We start from the raw sequence: 25,996 nt of genomic DNA, 5'->3' as shown, positions 1-25,996 counted from the left end.
GTGCAAATACACTTGTCAGTTCTGTGCTTAGCGTCACAGTGCTAACCTTGATTTTGTTACTGAGCCTTTTTCGTGCATATTGGTGTTTTTCTTTGGACTAGGTCATCTGGGAGCAAAGCAGGACAAATTTGGGCCCTTGTGTTTTTCTTTGGATTAGGCAATCTGGGAGCAAAGCAGGACAAATCTGGGCCTCTGAAGGATCAACGGCTTTCAAGTGTCTCATCTCAGCCAGGTTCTGTGCAGCTCTCCTAAGCAACATCTCTGATTGTGATGAGACCTTTAACTACTGGGAGCCTGTAAGTGGCTTTCTCTCCTTGGAGATACTTGGGAATTTGTAATTGGCCTGTGCAAATGCAGGTGTATCTAGAACCCTGTGCTAATCTCTGTGTTTCAAAGAGAAATTTTCTTATTCAGTAATTCAGAGATAAGAAATGTAAAACTGTCTACGCTGTGCAATGCTTATTTATTTAATCTCCGTTGTAGACACACTACCTCGTTTATGGAAAGGGGTTTCAGACATGGGAATACTCTCCAGCCTATGCCATCCGCTCTTACGCTTACCTGTGGCCTCATGCCTTACCAGCTTTGTTCCATGCCAGAGTGCTACCAACCAACAAGGTAAATCAGATGTGTGAAAGCTTTTGTGATGAATAAATGCACGTTTAGTTTATTTCAAACAGCTGCTTTGTTGTTTGAGGTAACAAAATTACTTTTTTGTGTGTTTACAAACCCCTAGTTTGGTGTTTACAAACGCTAGCCTCCCTGTAAGGATTTGCAAGGCTTTGTAAGCTGACTCAACAAGGTCCAAGGAAAAGTGGTTGGGAAGTTGCAGGGAAATGCTCTCAGGCTCCGGTTTGGTCGAGAAGCTATTGCAGTGGGGCTGGGAGCTCTTTGGCCTTTTGAGTGTGCGCAGGCCTGGGGACAGTTATTTGGCAGCCACAGGCTCTCATTCACCTCTGTGACTTTCACCCTGACTGGCAGCCACAGGCTCTCATTCACCCCTGTGAGTTTCACCCTGATGCTTTGATTTATTTTTTCAACAAGCTACAAAAAATAAATCCATGTTTTGCAAAGGGTATTGCAAACTGACCTCAGAAAGGTAGAAGAAAAAGCGCTGAATATGCATTCTGCTTGGGTATCCATTGCCATACTTGCCATATTTCTGCACAACAGAAAACAAGAGAGGGATAGTTCTGGTGAGGCAGTGGACTGTGTTCGTTTCTGTGTTGTAAAGGACTTCAGTGTTACAGGGTTAGGCCTCGAGCTCAGGGGATGTTCTGTGTTGTAAAGGACTTCAGTGTTTGAGGATTAGGCCTCGAACTCAGGGGATCTTCAGTATCCCTTGGTGTGGACTGTGTTCGTTTGTGTGTTGTAAAGGACTTGAGTGTTTGAGGGTTAGGCCTCGAGCTCAGGGGACCTTCAGTATCCCTTGGTGTGGGACCTAGGTCTGCCAAATCACTTCCTTCACCACTGCTAAACTCATCTCATTTTGTTCAGAACTTTTGTTCTTGGGACTGTCTTGTTGATAATAGGTACACAAGCTTCACTGCAAGCCTTGTTCAGACTCTCTCTTTCTCTTCTAGGTTCTTCTATTTCCTCTGATTCTCCCTGGCCTTCCTGAGCTGCATTTGTGAACTCTACTTCTACAAGGGAGTTTTAGAAACTGTCTAAATTGAATAATTTGGAGCAATGTGAGTAACATGTTAAGTTAGTGCCACAGGAAACATGCTCCGAAACTCGTGTGTAGATATGCCAGATAAATTGAGCTACCTCACAGTGAACCTTGAATCTCTTGTTTGTAACCCACAAATAGTGCTTCTTGCTAATAAGTATAAAGATGTGTGCCTGTTTGCAATAAAGCGAATTCCGTTTTCCACCATCTCGGAGTTCGTGTGTGCTTCTCCACACTAAACTCACCTCATTTTGTTCAGAACTTTTGTTCTTGGGACTGTCTTGTTGATAATAGCTGCACAAGCTTCGTTGCAAACCTTGTTCTGACTCTGTCTGTGTCTGTGATTGTTGCTCTCTGTAATGTTATCTGCCAGAGGTGTTTTTATCTACTTAAAGCAATAGCTCAAACAGACAATTATCTTCTCTAAGCTGGATTTTTGTTTTTACCTGCTGCCTCTTCATTTGTGGCTTTCCAAGTATTACCCTGCATGACTTTTCGGTTGGCCTTTAGAAACTGTCTAAATTGAATAATTTGGACGAATGTGAGTAACATGTTAAATTATTGCCACAGGAAATATGCTTTGGTGTTCTGTGTAGATGTGCCTGGTAAATTGGGCTACTTAGAAACTGTCTAAATTGAATAATTTGGACGAATGTGAGTAACATGTTAAATTATTGCCACAGGAAATATGCTTTGGTGTTCTGTGTAGATGTGCCTGGTAAATTGGGCTACTTCACAGTGAACCTTGAAAATATGTGTTCTCGTGATAACTTAATGAAGTATTGGTCTGAATTCCACTGTTAGGACAAAATTGTGTTCTCAGATCTGTCAGCCACATCTCCGCTGCAGCATTTTGTTGACTACACCTTCCTTTTCTAACTGATAGCAGCAAGCAGTGTGGGAGTGCTGTAAACTGAACTCTGCTGGAGCAGAGCGAGTGGTGCTGTGTTTACTTACAGTTAGTGTTACTGGAATACTTTGACTGGTGCTCTCTGTAATGTTATCTGCCAGTGGTGGTTTTATCCACTTAAAGCAGTAGCCTGAACATACAATTACCTCCTCTAAGCTGGATTTTTATTTTTACCTGCTGCCTCTTCATTTGTGGCTGTCCAAGTATTACTCCACACCTATTGCATCAACTACCCACCCTACATGCCAAACAACATTAAGCTGCAGTCCTTCCTGGATCCATAATCATTTCTGAGTTGTGGGAGTTCCCACTGTTCCTTTGAACTTCATTTAACAATGAGTGACTGTCCTCCTGCATATGAGTAGGAGAGATAATCCATCAGCCTTTCTTCTAACTCTCTTCCCCTACGGGGTTTCATGTTTTTATCCACTTAAAGCAGTAGCCTGAACATACAATTACCTCCTCTAAGCTGGATTTTTATTTTTACCTGCTGCCTCTTCATTTGTGGCTGTCCAAGTATTACCCTGCAGGACCTTTCTGTTGGTGGTAGTCTGGTTTTAACAAGGTTTTGTGACAGTTTTAGCCTGATATTGCTACAGCATTGCAGACTCCCTAAATTCCTGAGATTTGGATGAGTGCACCTCACACTGGTAGAGACAAAGTCTTTTGTAAAGTTTTACACTAGTGTAACTTAGGAGGGTATGAAATCCCAGGCCAGAGGCAATCATGCTGCTCTTCAGGTTGTCTTCAGCAGCTGAGTAATGAGAATCACTCACCTTAAAGCTCTGAGGTTGCCCCATGGATTGTTTGTGATTCTGTGTGCATTGGATACTGTTCTTTTTTGTACTGAGGGTATTTTCTGTGGTATCTAATTTTCTCTTCCTTCCTCAGGGCTGTATGCAAGAAGTTTGGGCTTCATGTGAGCCGGCTGATGTTGGCCTTCTTAGTACTCAGCACTGGGATGTTTTGCTCATCTGCAGGTCAGTTTGCTTAACAATGACACTAACAAATACTTTGTTCATAGAAACCTACGACAGGCCCAGAGAGAAGAAAATCCACAGCACTAAAAAGTCTCTCTAGCAATTGTTCGTTGCATTCTGCTGCAGATGTTTCTCATGGCACTGTGATGATAGAGTAAGTGTTGATTCAAATTGTGTTCCCACCATCGCTGTCTTGTATGTTTCCATTTCCAGGGCATGTCTGTTTGCAGCCTCCAGTCTCTCTTCAGTGGGCCATGCCTTTTAAGCAGGGTCTTGGCCTACCTTCCTTCAACATATTTTAATCCAGGGAAGGAGGGTCATACTGTCATTTGCTTTTGTGTCCTCTCTGCTGTGACTGGCTGTACCCCTTTGCCTAGCCAACCACTCTAAAACTTCTAAAACACCTGCTGTAGGTGTTGAGTAAAGTGCAAAGAGAGACTTGGAGCAAAGGTTTTCTGTATCGTGTGCATACAGAAACTTAAAAGGAAATACTACAACTTAGGAATGCAGAGATTTAATATTTTACCCTTTATTGGTTATGGTGAGTGGGAAAAGGACTTGTATTGTGTTTGCAGTGTCATGGGGTCTCCTCATTCTTCACTTACTTCCTACCAGTCTCTGCTCAGTTATTTCAGAAACTCTACACAGTCAGCTCACATTTTCTGCTGCCACTTGAGCAGGTTCGTTTAATTTTTTTCCAGCCCAGCAGAATATAGAGAGTGCAGTAAGTGTTACAGGTGGTAACTGTGCGTGCTGTCAGCTGGTTACCACTGCTGAGTGCCACTGAGGAAAGAGGCCTTCATACTCAGAACAAGAAGACAAATCCTCTTTTTTTAGCTTTTGCTGAAATGAGTGCCCAGTATAGCATCCCAGCTCCAATGAAAAGAATGAGAAATGATTAGCCTTACCTTGGCCTCCTGCAGTTCTCCTGCTGCGGGAAGGCTGTGCTAACTGCTTCCTTTCTTTGTGTTGCAGCTTTTCTCCCAAGCAGTTTCTGCATGTACACCACGGTGATTGCCATGACTGGCTGGTATATGGACAAGACCTCTGTAGCAGTGCTGGGAGTGGCTGCTGGAGCCCTTCTGGCCTGGCCCTTCAGTGCAGCTCTTGGGTAAGGAGAGCAGGGCGCGGGAGTTTTGCACTTTGTCAAAGGTTTCTTACCTGGTTTGGGAGAAGGTAGAGGCTGGAGAGCAGGAGGAAGAAACTAGCAGAGACTGAGCTGTCAGCCAAGTCTAGGATCATTGCTACATCTTCCATAGCCTGATCTCTTTGCTTTTGAAGAACGTAGATTGGGAAGATTTCCTGACTCTACTATACTGAAAGTAAAACCTGAGTTGGATGACTGAAATACGGAGTAGAAATAGAGCCCGATGAAGTCATGTTTCTCTGCCAGCTACTGCCCTGCTTATTTTGAAGGAGCAGAAGAACCTGCAGTGGGGAAAGACAGTCTCCAGTTGATACCTGGTCTCTCTTTCAGGCTCCCTATTGCCTTTGACTTGTTGATACTGAAGCGGAGGTGGAAAAGTTTCCTAAACTGGTGTGTGGTGTCATTGATCCTGTTTTTGGTAAGTGCCTCTAACAATGCAAAGAGGTAAAGGCTTGGACTTGCAGTAGAAGGGTTCCATTAAGAAAATCAGATGGAGCTTTTGGGCAGTCCAGCTTCTGGCACTTTAAATAACAGCTGCTTTCTTCCAGGTGCCATTGGTGGTTGTGGACAGCTATTACTATGGGAAGCTGGTAGTTGCACCTCTCAACATTGTTTTATACAATGTCTTCACATCTCACGGACCTGATCTCTATGGTGAGTTTAGGAGAGCGAGGCATGAAGGGAATCGATGGTTTCCTTGCTACTGTCTTGATACTGTGATCCACCTGGTCTTGATTGCCAGTTGTTTTTCCGACCTCTGAAGGGCTGCAGTGCCAGCTTTGTGACACAGGATGCCTCCCTTGAGCTGGGAATCTGCAGGATTTTGCCATGCTGTCAGTACTAAGCTGGGTTTGTTCGCTCAAGTTCCGTAAAGTGTCGTTGAGCTGTCTCTGTGTGACAGCAGAACTGTTAGTAGCAAACATGTCTGGATGCTACGCAAGTGCAGTGGGCCCAAGTGATCCGTGTGTGTGTTTGTAAGCTTTATCCCGAGTTCTTGGCTCTTTGTCACAGTCAGGGTGCAGAACCTTGGGAAAGTGGGGAACTGCAGAATCCATAGTTCTTTTACTTCACGTCGGGTCTCTGCAGACCTCCTGAGTCCATACTGTGCCTTGGGTATGTCCTTGCTTCTTGGCAATGTATGGCCTGGGCTTTGCTGGCAAGCGGGATCTGAGGTTACAATAGAGGCTTCTAATCCTCAGGCAGATCTCTGTGATGAGGGGTACCCTCGTACTGGCCACAACTGTGTGACTTTAATCTGAGCTCTGAACCTTGATGACAATGCTGTGTTTGTTTGGGAGCTGCTCTTCACAAAGTTGTTCATAGCATATATTTCTAGAGCTGAAGAGTAGAAAAGTAGCATTGTATTTCTAGCAGGGATTCAGAGGGGTTGGCAGAGACTTCAGGGAGCTTAGCGTGCAGAGTCCTTGTGTCATCTCAATCATCTGTTTAAGCCCTGTCAAGATGTTCTAGGAGGCATTTAGCAATGGTGAGTTGCCTTTAGCAAGGCTTTCTCGGGCAGTGCCCTGCAGGCCATACACGTTGATTCATTTGAAGGGTGTTTTGGGTGGTGCTGAGTGGCGATTTGTTACTTGTGCTGTGGCACAGCAGGGGAACAGTGGCTTTGCCATGGTTTTTCATCTCTGCAGGAAGGCTCTGAAGACTCTTGCTGTGAATTTTCTCTAAGTAAACTCCAGGCTCTGTCTCTGACAGGTTTTGGCACGGGCTTGTGCCTTACCTTTTCCACACTGGTGCATGAGTTGTTTCCAGAAGCCTCCAGGGACCAGTCTATTCTGAAGTGTTTTATTCTTAGTGGCATTCGTATAACATCCTCAGGCTAGTGTAAAAGAGCCTGCTTGAAATTGCTCTTTAATGCAATGTGGCCAGGACAACACTGTGTGTTTAGAAAGCTTCAAACCACTTGGGAAAAATAACACTGCTGGAGGAGATGAAAAACTGGCCAGTCCTTTTGGCTTCGGAGCTGGGATTTCCCAACATTCACATGATGGGAATAGGAACTGCTGGAGGTTGCAGAATCATCAACCCATTTTATCTTCAGTATAAGCACCAGAGTGTTTTTTCTTTTGTCTGCAGATTGGAGTTCTAGAGACAAGGTTTGATTTTAATTTGTTTTCAAGATTTTTTTTTGTCTTTAGCAATGCGTCACTTTTGGATAATCACAGTGAATTGATGTCTGCTGCTGATTATCTCAGTCTGTGTCAGGCAGAGAAAGAGCAAAGCTGGGGTTACATCTTGATCTCATACGTGCTTGTATTTATAAACTTTTGTATCTTTTTCTCATCCTTTAGGTACAGAACCCTGGTCCTTCTATTTCATCAATGGCTTTCTGAATTTCAATGTGGTATTTGTTTTGGCGCTGCTTGTGCTGCCGCTGACCTGTCTCATGGAGTGTCTGCTTCAGAAATTTCATGGTGAGTGCAAGACAGGCAAGACAGCTGTAAGAGCCAAGCACAGACAGTCTGGATCTCAACCTTGTTACTAAAGGCAGAGCTTACTTGCCAAAGAGCAGCTCCCCTTTATTGGAAGTGAAACTAGGTTCAGGGAAAGTCTTTAAAATAATAGGAGAATGCCTGGAGCTCATTACTCGGTTCAGTATTGACCCCGCAATGAAGTTGCTGCGTAGAAAGAACATGCAGTGAGGTGCATCTGCTTAGGTGCCGACTGTGAAAGAGCAGAAGCATGTTTTTCTCTATGGATGGTTCCCATGTTCCTTGCCTACACCTTAGGAAGAACAATGTGAAGTATCTATACCTAGAGTGAGCTTAAATTGTAGCCTTCAGCCAGACATGCAAATGGATTGGAAATAGCCCATCAGAAATCTTAAAGGGGAGAGAAGCTATGTACTGATTGTTGTTTCCATCGTATCTGCAGCTGGGAGCGGTAGCTGTTAGAGTTATCTGGGGAACCTTTTGCTGGCTCTTCCATTGTTACTTTTTATACCACTGCCAGAGTGTTTGCTGCAGCAGCTTGAGAGAGCAGAGTTGTTATTTTCTGTTTGATTGTTGGGGCTCAGCCTACGTGAGGGCATCCTCTGGTCTCTACTGCTGCTGCCCATGTTGAGATTGAACCTGGACTCTTCAACTTGCAGCACTGAGCTCTGAACAGTCTTGCTACCCCTGTGCTTTGGGAAGTGCCCCCATATAGGTGGGTTTACTGAGAGCAGAGAAGGGAGAAACTAGAATATTCCCTACTCTGTATTGAGCTTTTGCTTAAATAAAATTACGTCAGTTAAAACACATGACATTTGGCAAGTGACTACAGAGAAAAAAAGGTGTTGAGGAAGTGTGAATTCTTCTCTGTGATTTTTCTGAGGAAGACTCATAAGGCATCAGCAGCAGCCTCCAGATTCATCACTCCAGTTAGGTCTCTGATTACAAGAAACAAGAACATCGTAATCCTTACTTGAAAACGTGTGTCAATGGGTATTTGCTTCTATCTGTTCCTTGCATATGACTGACATGCTGTCAGAAACCAGTAAAAGCTCAGTAGGAGATCCTGTAAATGCAAGATTTCCTGCTGTTCACTTGTTCTTGTACTCTACAGCAGGAGCAGTTCTGCCAAGTGCTTTGTTCTTATTTTCTGTGAAATGCCTTTAGTTTAATTGCTTAACCCTGCTGTTGGGAGTTTCAAGGGTGCAGAAAAGGGACTAAAAATTGTCATGCATTGTAGAACCCTCCTCAGTGTGACTAAAATTCAGGGTAATTGTTGTTATTTTTGAATCAGTTATTTCCTCTGTTAAGCAGAAGGTGCCTGAGAGACCTCTCATGCTGTTATTTTTTTAATGAAGCAATGAAGGTTGTGGAAACCGTTTGTAAGTGGAAGAGTAGGTCCAGAGGAGATCCTTTCTGATCTTTGTATGTGTAGCATAACACCCAGTTCTGCTGCTTCTGATTGCCTGTTTGGTCATTGCAATTCTTGATCGGTTTTGTCTCTTGCTTGGATTCACTAATGCAGTTCCTTGTTTTCTGCTTTTGGATTTCGAAAGCCTGGTAGGTTGTTGGTATTGTCAGAGTATAAAAAAACTATGTGATTAAAATGCCATACTGACTGTTTGGACGTGTTACCTGGATTTTAGCAACATGGCTGCTTAGAATGTGGTGTGTTTGTGTCTGAAGGCAATAGTTTGGGTGTGAAGAATGGGCTTTTGAATGTGAGATACCATTGTGCAAGAGAGGGAATAGGATAAAACACCTCAGCCCTATATTATTAATTTGCTGACTTTGTTTCAGTTCAGAATCTGGGCCGTCCCTACTGGCTGACGCTAGCTCCTATGTACATTTGGATCATGATTTTCTTCAGTCAGTCCCACAAAGAAGAAAGGTTTCTCTTTCCCATCTATCCCCTCATCTGCCTGAGTGGTGCTGTGGCTCTGTCTGCTCTTCAGGTAAGTTTTAGTGGAACCGGTGTTTTTAACAAGCTCATACCTTTAGGAAGCGTAACTGCTAGCTGTCTTCTTCAGCTTTGCTTCTCAAAGTTTGGAAACATCTGTGTCTGTGGTACAATCTACAGTGTTTACACAGTTCAGGACTGTCCTGTGCGTAACTAATCTGTTAGCCATTGTAGTTTTCATTTTTGAACCACATTTCATGGACAGGTGTTGAGATTCTGGAAACAAACTGCACAGCTGTTCTGAAATGTATGTGTTACTGATTTCACAAGTTAAACCATAATCTACCTGTACAGGTTGATTGAGAGAGTGTGTAGAAATCCATTAGTCCTCTGTAAGATGTGACGTAAAAACAAAAAATATTTGAGTTTTCCCTCCTGAGTGTCATACAGAATGAGCTCAACTGATAATCTTGGACTTACAGACTGCTTAACAGCCCAGCAGAAAGAGATCAATTTTCATGGCTTTATAAGGTGATCGCATTAAAAGCTTATTTGGGATTTTGTGAAGGGTTAAATGGTTGAGAATATTTCCTTGCCACTGATTATCTCATGATTACTTTGAATTGTTCTCCTATCCCAAGTGGGAATTTCTCATATGGAGCGCTTGTGATGTTGTTGTACAAATACAACACAACATCCAGGAGATGTCATGAGGATTAGGAACCTCCTTTAAGCATTGTGCCTCCTTTGCCTGCTGTTCTGCAAGCTCTAAGGGGCAGGAATGTGTGTGCAGGAAATGCATTTTGCTGTCTTCTGCTAGGAATCCTTCACTGATTTGAAAAAGGAAAAGTAGTCTTGTTTAGGCGTTGGGAAACTGGGTTGGACGTTTGGAAGAGCCCAAAATTGTGTGTTTGGTAAATAGCACTTGAAACACTTCACAGAGCAAAGCACTAAAATAGATGCATGTAAACATTCCTAAGGCTCAAGATTATTCATCTTTTCTCTGTGAAGAGGCAGAGGTGCAGGCAGTAGTCCCTGTTGCAGTCTGTTCCAGCTGTTTAGCCTCATTCTGCTATTACTGCTGTGTCCTGCTACACACGCCTCGCTGGCTCTTCTTGTCCTGGGCTCCCCAGCAGCACTGCCTGCACCCCTGAAATCACTCTTGCTCTTCCCCTGGTCCGTTGCTATTCTGACTGTTGATCTGTCACTGCAGTGCTAAGCTGGAGTTCTTGCATTCGTACAAGATCAAGCTCTGTAATGGCAACGGTTTTATGGCTCTGACTGAGAATTCCTACTACATGCTGGCAGAACATTCATCAGAGGGCAACGGTTTAGGGCCTTTGCCTAACGTGCCATTAGGAAAAATCTAGTCTATATTTCCGTCCTGCATATCTTAATGCTGTTTGACATTTTGTCCGATATTCAGCATCCATCGGAGAATTTAGAACTGATTGCCCACTAGTAGTACAAGCTTATCAGAGTCTGCTCCTCCAAACCACATAGTTCTGGCTGTTATGAGGAAAAATGCAAACAAGACAAGGGGAACAGAAACCAGGTTAGGAGAGGAAGTAAATAATCACTCCTGCAGAAAGGCAGAGCAGGAAGGAGGGACCAAGCCGAGTATTGGATGTTGTTCTTCCTGGGTATTCCCAGAAAGGCTTCTGAATTAGAAAAGCTTAAATTTCAAAGTGGCTTGTGTTTAAAAGTGAATGCAGAATACACTCTGTGTTAGGAAAAACTTTTTCCCTGTGAGGGTGACAGAGCACTGGAACAGGCTGCTCAGAGAGGTTGTAGAATCTCCTCTGGAGACATTCAGAACCCGCCTGGAAGCGTTCCTGTGTGACCTACTCTAGGTCATCCTGCTTTGCAGGGGGGTTGGACTTAGACGATCTTTCGAGGTGCCTTCCAACCTCTAACGTTCTGTGATTCTGTTTGTTCCTTTATCCGCTTCAAAGTAGTTTGTGCACACAGGGTCAGCAGCCTTTGGTCAGTCAGTAAATCTGTGTCGTGGAACTGCTAGAGAAAAAGTCAGTCCAGCAGTGAAAATGAGGCCACTCTGTGTAGGGAGGTTCTACGGAAGGGTCTGAAGGGACAACTAAGCTGGAGCCCTGGTAGAGAGCACTTTGCAGTTTGGCTGGAGGCCTTCTTGGGGAAAAGAGCAGCAAACGTCTTTAAATACCCCAGGTTATCAGTTAAGAAACGTCACTGAATCGTGTGAGTTTCTCTTCATTTTTTTTTATGGGTCTGAATGAAAAAAAGAGGACCAAATATCTGATGGGAGATTCAGGCACTGTTGTAAGCCCCCATGAAAAATAGAATTTTGCTAAACATATCAGAGTTTGACTAATTTAATATTTTTTTTTAAATCTTTCCTCAGAAATGTTACCATTTCATATTCCAGCGCTACCGCCTGGAACACTACACGGTCTCCTCCAACTGGCTGGCTCTGGGGACTGTCTTTCTCTTTGGCCTTTTGTCACTGTCACGCTCTGTTGCCTTATTCAGAGGTTGGTATTTTAGACTTGTTCTGTGCTTTCCTGGATACTCGTTTTGGAAAGTCTTCAGGCATGCCAAAGTTGTGCTGCTTTGTGACAACAATGCTTTGTGTCAACAATGACATCCGCAAGTTTAGGTGGCATTGTTGCGGCGAAAGGAGTAAGTTCTGATGGTCACCACTAATGAATTATGTGTCTGTGTGTGTACATGCACATTCACAGATGTACATATGAATGTGTCGCTCGAGGTATATTAGCTAAAAATCTGCTGCCCTTCACCTTCAGCCAGTGTAACTGTGCTGATACAAAACCAGACTAGAATTAAAGCAGATATTTTAACCTTCAAACATATGAGCCCACTTGGGAAAACATTTTCCTGTGTAAAACTTGTCAGCAGATGCATGTGTCCTTGAGTACTTTCTTCAGTTGGAGCCATGCAGTGAACCTTCCCAACTCATCAGTATTCTTTTGCTTGATGGTAGCCAGTGACAGTCAGAACAGGAAGATGTGAGTGAAGGTGGTAGCACTTCTAAAAGGAGGGCGAGCTTTGAAATCCAGACACTTCATAGCATAGACCAATTAATTTATTCGATAAGTTACCAGTTTAAAAGTTACATGTGACCTGTTTTCTGCAGACTTTCAAAAGTAGTCTTGTAAAGATCACCTACTTGAGCCTTACTTACAACTTTCTGCCTTCTCTAGGCTACCATGGGCCCCTGGACCTGTACCCAGAGTTCCACAGAATTGCCACTGACCCAAGTATTCACACGGTGCCAGAGGGGAGGCCGGTTAATGTCTGTGTGGGAAAGGAGTGGCACAGATTTCCAAGCAGCTTTCTCCTGCCAGATAGGTACGTTGTACAATTTGGTGAGATTCATAAGGAGGGATCCTCTCATAAGAAGTATTTAGAAGAGTAACCTTCAAGACCTTTTATCTCGGTTGACATCCAAACCAAAAAATTCTGAAGTTTGTTGTCAGCAAATTATGTTAGCCCCAAGCCTCTGAAAATTTGGCGTGTGGCAGTGAAATGTCCTTCGTTATGCTTTGGTGTTCTTGACGGAAGATGTTACTAGCTCCTGCGTTTCCCTGCTGGGCTTTCTGACACTGTTCTCTGCAGTTGGCAGCTCCAGTTCATCCTGTCAGAATTCAGGGGCCAGTTACCAAAACCGTTTGCCAAGGGACCGTTGGCTACGCGAATCATTCCCACTGACATGAATGACCAAAACAAGGAGGAGCCATCTCGATATGTAAGGATTATGTTCCTCTTTTCTTCTCCTTACCTCATTGTATTATTTTTATTCATATAATGCTTTTGATTGAGTCTCCCCATTTTGTTTCCTGGGGATTACACAAGTTACAGAACAAAAACAGGCTTTCTTCAGCACTTGGAAATTTTCCCGTTTATGCAAGTGGTTCCTGTTGAAATTTCGTCTGTCATTTAAAGACATAATAATAGGCAGAAGAAGTAATAATTGCTAGTTACTGCAGTTTTGGGTTTAGTATGTGTTACTGGGATTAACAGGAATGTGAACTGGATAAGGAGTTTATAATCCACCATAGAAAATGTTTGTCACCGAGCAGGGATTGAAACTTTCCTTTGCACTTTCCTTTATTTTAAAATATGAATGTATTTGTATTTGCAGCTGAGAAGGAGAAACTTAATTTGCAAATTCATTGAAACAAAACAGTGGTTTCAATGGGAATCTATTAAGAAAATATATACTGGTATTATGAATTTGTTACTTTCCCTGTTTGTATTGCGTTAGCTAAACAAAACCAGTGTACACATGGATAGTTTAGAAACAGTGTCACTTAACTTCTTTAAAATTATTTAGCAAGTTAAATATGAGCAGTGCACTAAATATTCTTTGCAATGCACTAGATATTTAGTCACACTTTCCTTTTTGTCCTAACGAGAGGAAGTGCCCAGAACTGCGCAGTGCTTTGTTCATTCTCTCTTAGCGCCTGGGAGGGTGGTTTTGGTGTGGCCATCAGTGGGTAGGACGCACTCCCATGTGATGGACCAGGTCTGTGGTTTACATGAGGGGGTCTGTCCTGGCTGAGGACAGTAGCCATACGCTTGTTTATGTGCCTTAGTCCTGTTCCACGTGACTCCAGCACTTGTGTCTGCTCACACAAGTGCGTGCAAGGCCGTACTATAACGCAGGAGCAAACTGTGTGGTAAAAGCAGGGATCAGCCTTCTGGCTTAAAGCTCTTATTTTGAGCCTCGTTATGTAGTTACTGGAAACAGGAAGGAGGCGTGTTGCCACCTGAGAGAAGCTGTCTGCTGCAGTGCATTCAATTTACAAAAACTTCAACTGGGGTGTATTTTTAGCACAGACAGCTGGCTGATGCACAGCCTGCGACTAATGGAGCAAAACATACTTTTGTTTCAGTGTCACCCTACAATTTTGTTAATTCTCATGCAAGCAAAAGGGCCTAGGACATCAGAAATTAGCTACTAAATGAGATGTTTAAATGGGGTTTTAAAACTTTGGCTTCTGACCTGCTGATAATACCAAGAGAACAAGACCTTTTCTCAACCTGAGTGAGCTTACAAGTGCAAGCATACAGAGATTAATTTTTTTTTTTAAGTTAGCAAGCACGGAAGGACCATCATAGCAAATAAATCTAAATAGCATGAGTGTGTTGGCCATTTAAGGGAGAGAAAACAAATGGGTCAGAAGGATCATCTGAGCCATGGCAGCTTAAAACAAATAACGGGAGTGGTCTCTCCCTTTCAGGTGTAAGTATCTATTGCTGCTCTGCTTGGAAATTGAAGAGTAAATCTTGGGTGTTTCTGTTGCTATGAGACACTGTAGAAAATGATGTGATCTTTTTGTTTTGCAATTCTTCCTACCTTAATCATGTTGAACAGCAGTTGCCTTGTACCTGTCCTACTGGGGAGACGCATTTGTCTCTGAAACTGCGAAGAAAGAGATAAGGAATATTATTTTTACAAAAATGGATCCAAGTGGGAACAGTAGATTAGGCCTAAAAGCTGAAACTGTTAAGAACTCCTGGCTTCAGAGGAAGATTTTTTTAACCAATTTATTTTCACTTCTTTTCCAACTCCCCTTAGCTCTGTTTTGAACCGTAGGTACCACCTGAAGCTTGGTTTCATTTCTGAAATGTCTGTTTGAGTGATCAGTGAAACATCTCTGTAAAATAATTAATCAGAACAATTGAACTTGATCTCTGGTAAACCAGGTGAGCTCCTGTGCTCTGCATGGCCAGGCTAACATCTGCCCAGAGACCAGCGAGAGAGATGTGGCTGCCGCAGCACGCCAGCAGGCTGTGCCCTTAGCTTCGTCTCTGGACTGTGCTGTGCCCACTCCTCTTACTCAGGATGTAATCAAGTGCAGTTCTACACCACGTAGCGTAGTGGTTTCACCGAATAAAAAAGAGTGGGAGAAGGCAAAGGAAAGGAGAACAGAAGAGGATAGGATGTAATATAAATTCCTTCCAGCTCTGTTCACTAAGACATCTTTCTACAAAGAAACGTTCCAAGGTCTGTGTGACGTGTAGGTCTTGTGTAAATCCCCAAGTAAATGCATAGGTGCTGTGCTGGCCCTTTGACCAGGGTGAATATTTTCCTTAGCCTCAGTGTAACTTGTATCAGTGCTCTACTTGAAAATCTGTCTTTCATCTGGCAGATAATTGACACACCTTGGAAGTGCCAGCCCTTTTAGGGGAGCATTTAGAATGAGACAAGTGAGATCAGTGTTAGTGCTTGAGGCTGTAACTTTACTTTCTCTGAGTGATTCCACATCGCTTACAGAACAATTTTGTTAGTGGTTTGGGAAGTCTTTTTGCTAATGAGCCAGAACCGCTCAAAGCGCCTGGAATGTTCTTCTTGGATATAACGTTCTCCTCAGCAGAGTTTCCCGTGGTGTAATTTCATTTACCACTCAGTTGTGATGCCACAGAGCCATCTGATATCCACCTAATTAAATTGTTTTCAGCCTAAATTGTTACAGTAAACCCCAAAGGTACTTCAGAAAAGTGAATTCAAGCGTGTCCAAGGAAGTTTGCAATAAAACTTTTTGGGAGGGTAATCTGTTATGTGAGATTCCTCAAGGAAGAGTTTGAGGGAGTCTGACAGAATAAGACATGGTCACCCTGCACAGTCTCGATTTCCTGCACTTAAGGTAACTGATGGGTAGAGCTTTTGCAGCCTTGGTTTAAGGGGCCTTAGTGCTTCATTTGACCAGTCCAGCTTTAGCTGCTCTGCCTTTTTCTCCATCTTTTCAATGTGGCAAACTTAGGTGGTGACTCTCAGGAAATTCATGTCCTCTTGGAAACACCTGGTCGTTACACATTACCTTTTATTTTTGCCTTGATGAGATACACACATTTTACAACGGTCGCTGATGATCTGACCTTGCAAGTACTCCCCTGTAGCCTGCCCACTGAACAGTCTCTTCAGAGTCCCTTCGGGATGAACAAGGACCAAGAGTTTGTGTCACCAGCTGAGAGACAATTTTTATGTGTGTGACAACCACCAGGAAAAACATCAGCAGAATTGGTTCTGCCACCTCAAATCTAGCTAGCTCTGTGACTTGACGGTTCTTCAGGAGAGAACTGGCAGCAGTACTTCCTCAGAGAGGGGCCCTAGGACTCTCCTTCTGTCACCAGAGTAGTAGCTGTAACTTGTATTCCCCCATGAAGATTTTACTTGAAAACATTCAAGATTTTTCACCCTGTATCCTGCATGAAGCATTTCACCTATTGCTAGACGTTTATCCCCCTTCTCATTGATAATAGCCTGTATAAATGAACACATACAATTAGAAGCCTACAAGAATGTCTGTTTTTCTGCAGATTGACATTTCCAAATGCCACTATCTGGTAGACTTGGATACAGCAGCTGAAACTCCAAGGGAGCCGAGATATTCCTCCCACAAAGAAGAGTGGGTAACCATTGCCTACAAGCCATTCCTAGATGCTTCCAGGTATGTTTTACACGTTTGAAATGGAGGGAGAAAGGCTGGCAGGTCTGTGAACTGATTCTGTTCAGTTGTCTGCTTGCAAAAGTAGCTACGTACAGCGAAGAAAGATACATTGTGAAATGCCAGCTTGAAATCCAGTTTTCAGTTAAGGCAGCGTGCTGGCTACAGTGGAACCTTTGTCAAACTTTTACTTGCAATATTTATGAACTATGTTGCTTTAGAGGGTAAAGCTAGCTAAGAGCTCTCATCATGTAGTGTCATAACAGGACAGAGAGGCTGACTGGAAAAATCTCTGTGAAAAACTAACATAGAGTTCAGTGCCCTCCTATTTTCTATGTGAGACCTTGTTACTTCCTAGTAACGGCCCTCTGGGGAGGGAGGCTGGTAGAAGTGTTTGAACAATGAGAAAGAGTGGTAATGTTAGAGAAACTCCCAGGACTGCTCTGATGGATGTTCCTGTCTTGCTGACACAAACAAGTTTTCTTGGCAAAGTCTTTCATGAACTATATTTTCTGAGAGACCGGCTCTTACATTCAGGGAGGACTTTAGGAAGGGAGAATGTGGTGGCCAATGAGTCTTATTAATGAGACAACAGGAGCATCTGCATAAGAGTTTTGCAAAGGACTGCTTGTGCAGAGCGTTTAACCCTAACGTGATTTTTTTGCTTTGGAGACACTTTCATGTGGTTTTAAGGCTGATCTATCTTGCTATCCTCTGCTGAACAGCCAAGCCTTGATTGTTTGGACCTCATCTAAAGTCCTTTGAAGTCAGAGGCAGCGAGTCAGCTCCAAATGAGCCTTTAACATACCGTGGGCCAACTCTGGGGATGGAATTTGCTGGCAGTGCTTTCAGAGGTAGCGGCTGCCTGCTGCTGAGGTGCTCGCCTGCCGAATGAAAGCAAAGTGAATTCTTCTGGTATGGCTGTACTTCCCACAGACGTCTCCAGAACGTCCTGGATTCTCCATATCAGGAGATCTTTGGTAGAGGAAGGCTTTGTCTGTGGCATGGGGCTTTTTCCATTATTGCGCTTTCAGCACCCACCCGTAGCCTCTGAACTTGTGCTTAGAGCTCATGAGAGGCGTACGACTGCTCTCTTTTCTCAACCCCTTTATATTTCCCTTAGAGGCTGTGCCCTGCTACATACAAACCAGCACCTGTCTGGGAGCAACAGCACAGTGTGTCTGCTCCTTTTGTGCACGGAGTCGAGTCTGCAGCTGTAGGCCTTGCCACAAGATGGACACAGGTGTTTCGATTCCACCCAGACTTTCACCCAGGTTTTTTGTTCATTCCTGACTTGGCTGGGGATTTGTCCTGCAAGGTTTCCTGCATATCTGATGCTACCACAGTCCTGACCTTACTGCAGCCTGCAGTGCTGACTGGAATCAGTGCAAGGAGTTGAGCTAGAGCTAAATACATCCCTCAGCACTGAGCTGAGTCCTTGTCACTCTCTTCAGTGCTTTGATGCTCTTTCTGTATGAGTCGCTCTGACATTTTTCTTTGTTCTTTTTTGCCCTCCTTCCTATTGGGGGAAATGGATAGCATTAGGGAATTTCCTTATTTACAGCTAACCTCCTGCGTCCTGCCAAGCATAAATACCTGGCTGGCTTCTCAGGCATTTGGCTGAATACACAGGTAGATGTGCTGTTGCTTCTAGGGGAAATGCTGTCAAAGTACTTCCTGCCAGACTGAGGCTGGCAACTTCCTCCCATGCTTGGCAGTGAAAATCTGTGCATTTTGATTTGATATATCATATCATATATGATACTGTGTGTTCAAATTAGATAATTTAGACTCCAGATAGATTCCCAAGCTTTATGTTTCTTGTTGGCTAAGTGTTTCTGCAAGCCTGCAGCCAAACTCTAGTAATCCATACAGTACAGGGACGTCGAATTGTGTGTGTGTGTTCCTTTGTGTCTGTTTTGTGAAGGGAGAGCGCACGTGGCTGTTACTGCGGCACTACCGAAGTAATGGCTTGGCTTGTTGTGGCAGAGGAAGCATCTGACCACGGAGCAGAAGCTTGTTCTGAGAAGCTGGGAGTCACTGAGAGATCCTGAAATTTCAGAGCATACTGACCCTGGTAATGACGAGATGTAAAGGGGGGATGGCGAAAGGAAAGCGTACTCCCTGGCCAAGCAATCACCAAAACCTTAGAGCGGATCACCTAAAGGTGGTGGGGAGGGAAGGGGATCTTTCTGGCTGCTGTGTCCTCCTTAACAGAAGATGCTGTTGCGTTAGTGGGAGACTGGAATACAAGAGGGTTTGCAGAGCATGTCTCAAGAGTAGATCAGGCAGTTAGATCCTTAGCCCTGCTGGTGTCGCCTGTCAGCTTCCTCTGATCCCTTTCTTGTGCTGTGTGGAAATTCCCCGTGCTGTTCCTTATCAAGGCCTCACAGCTGGAGCAGAGGGGAGGTGTGGTGCCTTCCCCGGCGGAGGAGGCCAGGTTGCCATAGCAGCAGGTCTGATTTCCATCCCTGCTGTTAGTACCTTGAGAGCTCCCACAGTTTGGAGCGCTGGGCTCTGTCCCTGCAGCAGTCACAGGTGCGGCAGCTTGAGCGCACGGTGCTGGTGAAGGACCAGAAGGGCATGTGCTTACCTGGGGGGCATCACTGGTGCTGAGGGATAAGAGAACCAGCAGCATCTCCCCATCTTGTCACCTTGCTTGTCTGATGGATCTTCTGTTCCCTCTGAAGAAGAACAGGAAGCCAAGAACCATGGCCTGCCTAGGCAGGACAAATGCATAGCACCAGGCACTGCTTCCCAGGACAACTCATGGTACAGTGAAGAGCAAAAAGAACAAACCATGAAAGGTCTGATCTGCCCTGTTTTTAGCCAGTGAGTCATTTAAAGCTATCACATTTAAATTTGAGTGAGGAGCTTCAACTTCGTAATAGTGGCAGCAGGCAAATATCTTTGCATTGTTTTGCATCCAGGCATTGGAAATTTGCTGCAGCATCCATATAAAAGTTTCCTATGGCAAACGTTCATAATCGGTCGGTTGAGCTCCTTGCTCTGAGTGTGTCATAGCATTTCTAAAATAAGACTGTTCTTGGCTTTGGTTTTTTTTTTTCCCCCCAGAGTATGACTGAGTTGTAACTTGCATAAAATAATAGGGCTCAAGAAATTCTCAGTAGATTGGCAGCTGATAGATGAGTTAGCTAGTGGCAATTTCAGATCTACCTAGCGACTGAATGAGATGTGAGTGTCTCTTTTAAGCTGCAAACCCAGACGTTAACTACTGTCCTTGTGTTGAGATTGGAAAACCTCACCTGCAAAGCAAGTACTACTGGTGCATCTTTGTGTCTGTGGCTGCAGCAGTCTCTCTTGCTTTTAGTCAACCCTTGCTTTGCTTGCTTCTGTCCTTATCCCGGTCTGTAGAGTACCAAGCCTGCTAGAGTGCGCGCTGCAGAGCCTTAAAAGGAAGGATGCTGAGACTTGTGAGTCTATCCAGCTGGGAAGTTCTCTGAGGACATCAGTGATGCCCTGAGACTTTTTCAGGGATGCAATAAGTACTTCCACAGTCCGCAAAGTTGTTGGCAGGCCTGACAGCGGAGAAACTATGGAAATCCCGGGAAAAAGACATCTGTGGTTTTGTTTTGTTTTATTTTGAGACGGCAAATCTAGGCCATGCTGTCTTAAAGAGTTGAGAAATTGATCGTTCTGGGGAGTTCAGCTGCAGGAGAGCAGCAGTAACACAGCTGTAAGAGCATGTTAGGTGCTAGAAATTGGTAACCTGAAAGGATCCCAGAGCTAGTAGATCTGTGGGGAGGGTTCTTCCTCAGGTCAGACACAGCAGTGTGTGGGTAGAGCTGGTGAAGATGGTTCAAGAACTGCGATGATCTAGGCATCTTTCATTTCTGGGCATGTACCTTCCCTCCCTTCCCAGCTCAGCAGAATGACACATCTCTTGAATTTGGCACCTGCTTCCACACAATGATTTGGAAATGTCCCCTGCTACCTACGAAGTGTGAAAACGCTATAAAAGGGAAGGAGGAACAGAAGATGTGTCACTTTGAGCTGAGCTGTGAGGGAAGCTGCCAGTGTGGATTTTAGGTCTGCAGCTCCATGGCTGTATAGTGAAAAAAACATCAAATACCTCCCCACCCAAACCCAAACTCCAGCTCTTGCTCTTCGGAAATAAATGACCCCAGCAGTTCAGTTCGCTTCTGAACCGGAGGCTTCTGAGACTCGCTGCAAGTCTCACACTGACGTCAGCAAGTGCAAATGTAAATCTCAGCTGGCTCTGATAAATGGTGCTGCTAATTGAATTAGAGAGCACTCCAAGCCACCAGCTAATTATGCTCCTCAGGAAGCTGCTTTGCCAAGGTCCATTTAATTCTATATTGGCTGAGCACTCTGAATCTGGCACAGAAAAGGGGAAATATATTACAGTTCCCCACTGAGGAGCACATATTTTCCAGCTCTTTAGGCTGAGCTGTCTGCTTGCTCCAAACGCTTAGGTTTGCTATAAAAAAAAAAACTTTAGTGCAAAAATAATGCTTTCGTGCCCTTGTTCTAGCATATCAGCACCCTTGTTTGATAAGAGACTGTCTCATTCCCTTTAATGGTGCTTTCCACCATGTTACATGAAACATTTTCCCTACTTTTGTTTTACAGGTAGCTAAACTTCTTTTTAGGTGCGTGGTTGATTCAAAATTTAACACCTAGAGGAAGTGCAAACATGAATTAGAGAGCTTTGATCATGATCTTCCCGTGTATGCTCGTAGCTAGAAGGTACTACCTCTTGCCCATGTGGCAGAGATTCAGCTTCCTCCTGCCTCTTCTTTCTGCCATTCCCTTCTGTCCTTCCTTCTCCTGCTTCTTTCTGAATTTTGCTGTCACTGGGGTAAGAAGTTCAGTAGGAAGAAGAACGTATCACCACTACCTGTACTTGACTGCTGCTGTTCCATGTCGGTCTGTGAGCTTGGAAGGGGAGCTGAAGTGTGCTCACTGAGCAGTCCTTGCTTCCGTTCCAGAAGAGCCTCCCCTGGCGTTAGTAGAACAGGACTGTGGAGTTGCTTTCTCCTGAAGTCCAGGAGGTAATCGAACAAAATATACTTAGCACCAAATGTGCTAAATGAGATTTACAGCTCTCCACTCTAAGAGCGTATATTTACTGTTTTGAGGGAGGAGTACAGGAATGTAGATCAACTGTGGCCTTTATATACCAATTCACGGTATTGTTATTTGTCATGAGTGCCTTAGCATTATGGGATACACGGTGGTGGGAAGAGCAGCTGTCTTTGTGCTCTGCATTTCTTGTCATTTTCCACCCTCGGTATTTTTTTCCATCAGTTATTCCTCTCTCTCCTTTTTTGATCTCTTTTGATTCTAAGCAAATGCCACGAAGACCATGTGAGCCCAGTCACGTGAGCTGCATTGGGTCTGTAACTCAGAATGCGAACAAGTAAAAAGTAGAGGAAGTCTTTCTCACGAACTCCTCTTTCTCATGAAAGATACAAAGAAGAGGAAGTACAGACAGGATCGTGGTGTTTCTGCAGAGCTGTGAGAAGCACCAGCACTGAGGATAAACACGGGCGCTTAGTTCTGCTGCCCCAGCAATCGGTTCCACCATTGCTGGGCTCCCGCGGCATCGTGCAGTGCTGGCCTGTGCAGGTTGTCAGCGTGTAGATGCACCCAGGTCTAGGGGAAGATGTGAACTGGGTGCTGGTGTTTGACTGCTGTCAGCTCTACATCTGGACTGAGCAACTGAAAGCTACAGACTGAATTCTCCGGACCTCAGCCTTCAGCTGGAAGTGCTGGCTTCCAGTCTGTCCCTCAGCTAAACCACACGAGGCTAATTCAGCAAATTACACCTCGTCTTAACCCGAGCACACACCCTGAGCTCTGGGGAATTGGGCTAGTTTCTGTCCATTTCTTACAAAGTAGTAGCAAACTGGTTACTCTACCTTATTTTTCAATTTCCTTGTTTTGAACAGCATCCCAAGCAGCTTGAACACAGTTGCTTTTTCTTGGTTTTCTTTCTTTTCTTTGACAAAGGGAATTGAAGTGAAACCACACCATTCATGGAGAGCAGCTGTGGTGGCAAGGCTGGGTTGTCAGGCTCAGAGGAGGAGATGCCAGAATAAGTTCAGCAATGACATGATATTCATTAACTGCAAGAGATGGAAGCATAAAATCAAGCTCTTGTATTCAAAGGGATGACTTCTACTGGAGGGAGGGCTGACCTCCAATCTCCAGGCACAAGGAAATGACAGCTGCAAAAAACATTCCTTATTCAGAATGCACCAAATTTACCCTCTTCTGCCTAGTTATTTGCCAGTAAGAGATTCTGCTTTGAACATGTTCCCAATTCCAGCACCTCAGGAATTCAGAAAAAACAACCATTTCCAGTGATTCTTTTATTGAAGAACTTTGCTGCGTGCTTTACAATTTGTGAAGGGCCTAAGTATTATCAGTGAGCTTTTCGTTCTTCAAAGTGAAGCAATCAGCGTTTTTATATCCTAAAGGACATGATGAGTGGCTTGGCGAAAAGCAGCCTTACAAGATGCCTGATGCTGAAAGGAGCCAGTTTCACAGTTAGAAGCGGGACTCGTAAATTTTAGGAATTTGGACTTGCTCAGTCTCTTTGATAGTAGACTGCTTTCTGCCTCAGTTTCCTCTCTCCAGTGCGGGAAGAATACTGCTCTGTCATTTTGTCTGTCTAAGGAGGGAGCGTTTCAGCTGAAAAAAGCCTTGCTTTGTGCTTGTGTGTACGGCATCTTACCTAACAGGGCCTCGCTGCTGAGTGGTGCTATGCCAGTGCAAGTAGGTATCACCAGTCTTCTGAACGGTCTTTTTCCTCTAAGTTGCAGGAGATCGGGAGCTGCTTGTTCTCGTATGAATTACAGTAAGGCTGTCTAAGAACTCCAGGAGCCTCCAGGGAGTTGTAGTTCACAGAGGCAGTTCCTGCCATTGTTTTTTGGACTGCGTTTTTGAAAGGTAGCCAGTGTTGCCTTACAGTAGGCAAACAAAACACACTTCATCTTTCTTCTGAAAAAGTGACTTAACTGGATGTCCAGAACCTTCCCTGTGTTACCAAAGCTGTGTGATTTGCAGGGCCCAGCAAGTACATGCTGGATCTGTGTACCATCCCTGACCACTCAGCATGCTGCAGGTGAAACCTGAGTGCTGCTGCTGCTTTTCCAAGCTTTATGTGGGTAGGGTTAGACTTTTATGTCTGTCCAAGGCTGATAGTTTACCAGCAAGTCGGTCTTGAAGAGATAAGCTTCCATGCTGAGGAAGCAAGACTCTTCTCCAGCCCTGATTTCAATAAATTGCTCGAATTTATGAATCCTCTGGCAAGGTTCAGTGCTGCTGCGGAAGGACTTTGTGTCTGTTTGCTTCACATTTAAACCTGGATTTTACTACTAGTTTGCTCAGTAAGAGAATACATGCATTTAAAATGTGCTCAGCTAGCATAGCTCCAGCAATTAGCAACCAAACAAAAGCAACTAATTTGGTGCAGCCATTAAACCCTTCATGCTTGAGTACTCAGTTGGTCCAAATGTTGCAAAGTGCTGTGAAATGCCAGCTCCAAGCACTAGCAGGGCATGGAGTGAATGCTGGCAGCCTGCAGCAAACTGCCTTGTAGGCTTCAGAGCAGTCCATCCCTCTTTAATTCAATACCCTCAACAGAAGATCAGCACAAGAGCAAATCTTCAGAATGCCAGTGCCCATCAAAGCTTCTGTCTGACCTTTGAACAGGCGTGGAGGAATAGGTGGCCAGAAAGATTGGCTAGAAAAGATGCCAGGAGCTAAATGCCGCCTCGTTATCCTTCACCTTCACAGGCCTGTCTGTATGATAGCAAAGGCCGACAGGGCTGTACTGTGAGTTTTTTGGACGGTGATATCCAGAATCTAAGTTTCTTTCAGTAATTACAACACCTTTCGGCCCTCTTGCTCCCTTAATCCTACTGGAATGGATAGCAGGCGTGCTGAAGAACTGGGCAGGCTGCTGCTCTTAAACTGGTGATGCTGGCACAAACCAGCTTTGGCCCCATTGACAAGAAGAAAATGGGACTGGGCTTCACATACCTGAGCCGTTGGTATTCCTCATGTCACTGACTAACCAGCTTTTGCAGAGCCTCATTTGTATCATTTTGAAAATATGAACAAATGAGCGTTTTAAAGGTGATTCAGTTTTGCTTTCTGGTTTCAGGTCCTCAAAGCTGCTGCGTGCATTCTACGTCCCTCTTCTCTCAGAACAGTACACGTGGTATGCAAACTATACCATTCTGAAATCCCGGAGGTCGAAGCAAACCAAGAAAAAAATGGGAGCCTAGCAACACACCTGGGCAACAAAACCAAAAGCATCTGCTGACACTTTTGGACAGCTGCCTAAGCCATCTTCAGTTCCTTTTTAGAAAGATTGTGCTTGTAAGATTCACTAATAAATATTTACCATGAAGTGATTTCACTCTGCCAGGTTTCAGCTGTAAAAAGGGTGCATCATCTGCTTTCAGTTCTGTGTCACGTCTCTGCTCTGTCTACAGAGAACATATCGGTAAGAAACCATTTGAAAATCCAGCAACCACCTACGAGTGTATTATCCCTGCTGCTCCCTGTGTTATTATCCATCACACTAGAGAAGAGAAAAACGTGGGGAAAAAAGGAATGACGGTATGAGATTCTCCTCCAGGTTGCAATGTGGCACTGAGAAAATCCAGCTCAGCCTCTGTTTCTCTCTCCTGCCTCTTACTCCCTCCACTGTCCTCACCTGCTTAAGTAGATCTCACCTTCTCCTACAGATCTTTTTTCAGGTAACAATGTTTAGGGGTTTTTTAAAGAAAAAGGAAGGGGAAAAGAGGAAAACACCTGAGAGACAATTGACTGAAATGCACTGAATGTCCAGGAATGAAGTAGCGTGCACCACAGAGAACCAGCCTAAAGTTGCTCTGTCCAGGAGGATAAACCTATGCTTTTGGGAGGAAGAAGAACCCAGGCTTAGGAGTTGAGCCAATTTTCTGTTTTAATGGGATCATAGTGTTCTTGTTGTCTGTGAAACCAAGGTTTGTTTGCTATTACACTGACTTTTTTTTAAGAGACGTGTAACGTCTTTTGAATTCTAGACTACAGCACATTAAAATTTCTTAAAATCCAGAGAGAAGAGGGATTCACTTACTTTTTGCAGTTTTGCTTCCCAGGATAGACTCTATATATTACGTTAGTCCAATATGCCTCAGAACAATGCTGTATTTATTATAACTCCATTTTTAAAACATGCAGTATGACAGTCTCGATCAAGTGAGTTGTTTTTACTCACATCTTTGGCCAGTCTGTCGGTTAAGAGCAGAGCAGGATGGGAAGGGCAGGCTGCACCCATGGGGCTGTGATTTAACACGATACTACTGGGACAGCAGGAGGAACTGCATGAGGAGCAATGCATGGGCTGAATCCAAAGAGCAACTTTAGAAACAGGGAGGAGAGGTGTTCTGAATCCCCTGCATTTTATTTAGGAGGAGTTTTTTTAATGGTATTGTTGGAAACACAGCT

The 25,996-nt window shown here is 44.2% G+C and overlaps 1 protein-coding gene across 1 annotated transcript; it reads left to right on the top strand.

Annotated features, from left to right (window-relative positions):
* Nucleotides 1-157: 157 nt before the first annotated feature.
* ALG9 (ALG9, alpha-1,2-mannosyltransferase) lies at nucleotides 158-24,926 on the top strand (the record flags this gene model as incomplete). The annotated part of the gene is given in 14 exon segments (XM_009873831.1): nucleotides 158-296; nucleotides 484-629; nucleotides 1,584-1,649; nucleotides 3,474-3,562; nucleotides 4,538-4,673; nucleotides 5,040-5,127; nucleotides 5,258-5,363; nucleotides 7,016-7,138; nucleotides 8,957-9,111; nucleotides 11,434-11,563; nucleotides 12,254-12,401; nucleotides 12,669-12,798; nucleotides 16,377-16,507; nucleotides 24,663-24,926. Coding segments are annotated over 14 exon segments (1,711 nt in total), but the record flags the coding sequence as incomplete, so codon positions are not given.
* Nucleotides 24,927-25,996: the final 1,070 nt, after the last annotated feature.

This window comes from Apaloderma vittatum, unplaced genomic scaffold (genome assembly GCF_000703405.1).
Source record: "Apaloderma vittatum isolate BGI_N311 unplaced genomic scaffold, ASM70340v1 scaffold10657, whole genome shotgun sequence".
In the NCBI taxonomy this organism is placed as follows: Eukaryota; Metazoa; Chordata; class Aves; order Trogoniformes; family Trogonidae; genus Apaloderma; species Apaloderma vittatum.
Note: the sequence above shows the minus strand (reverse complement) of the source record. Positions and strands in the feature narration are given on the sequence as shown.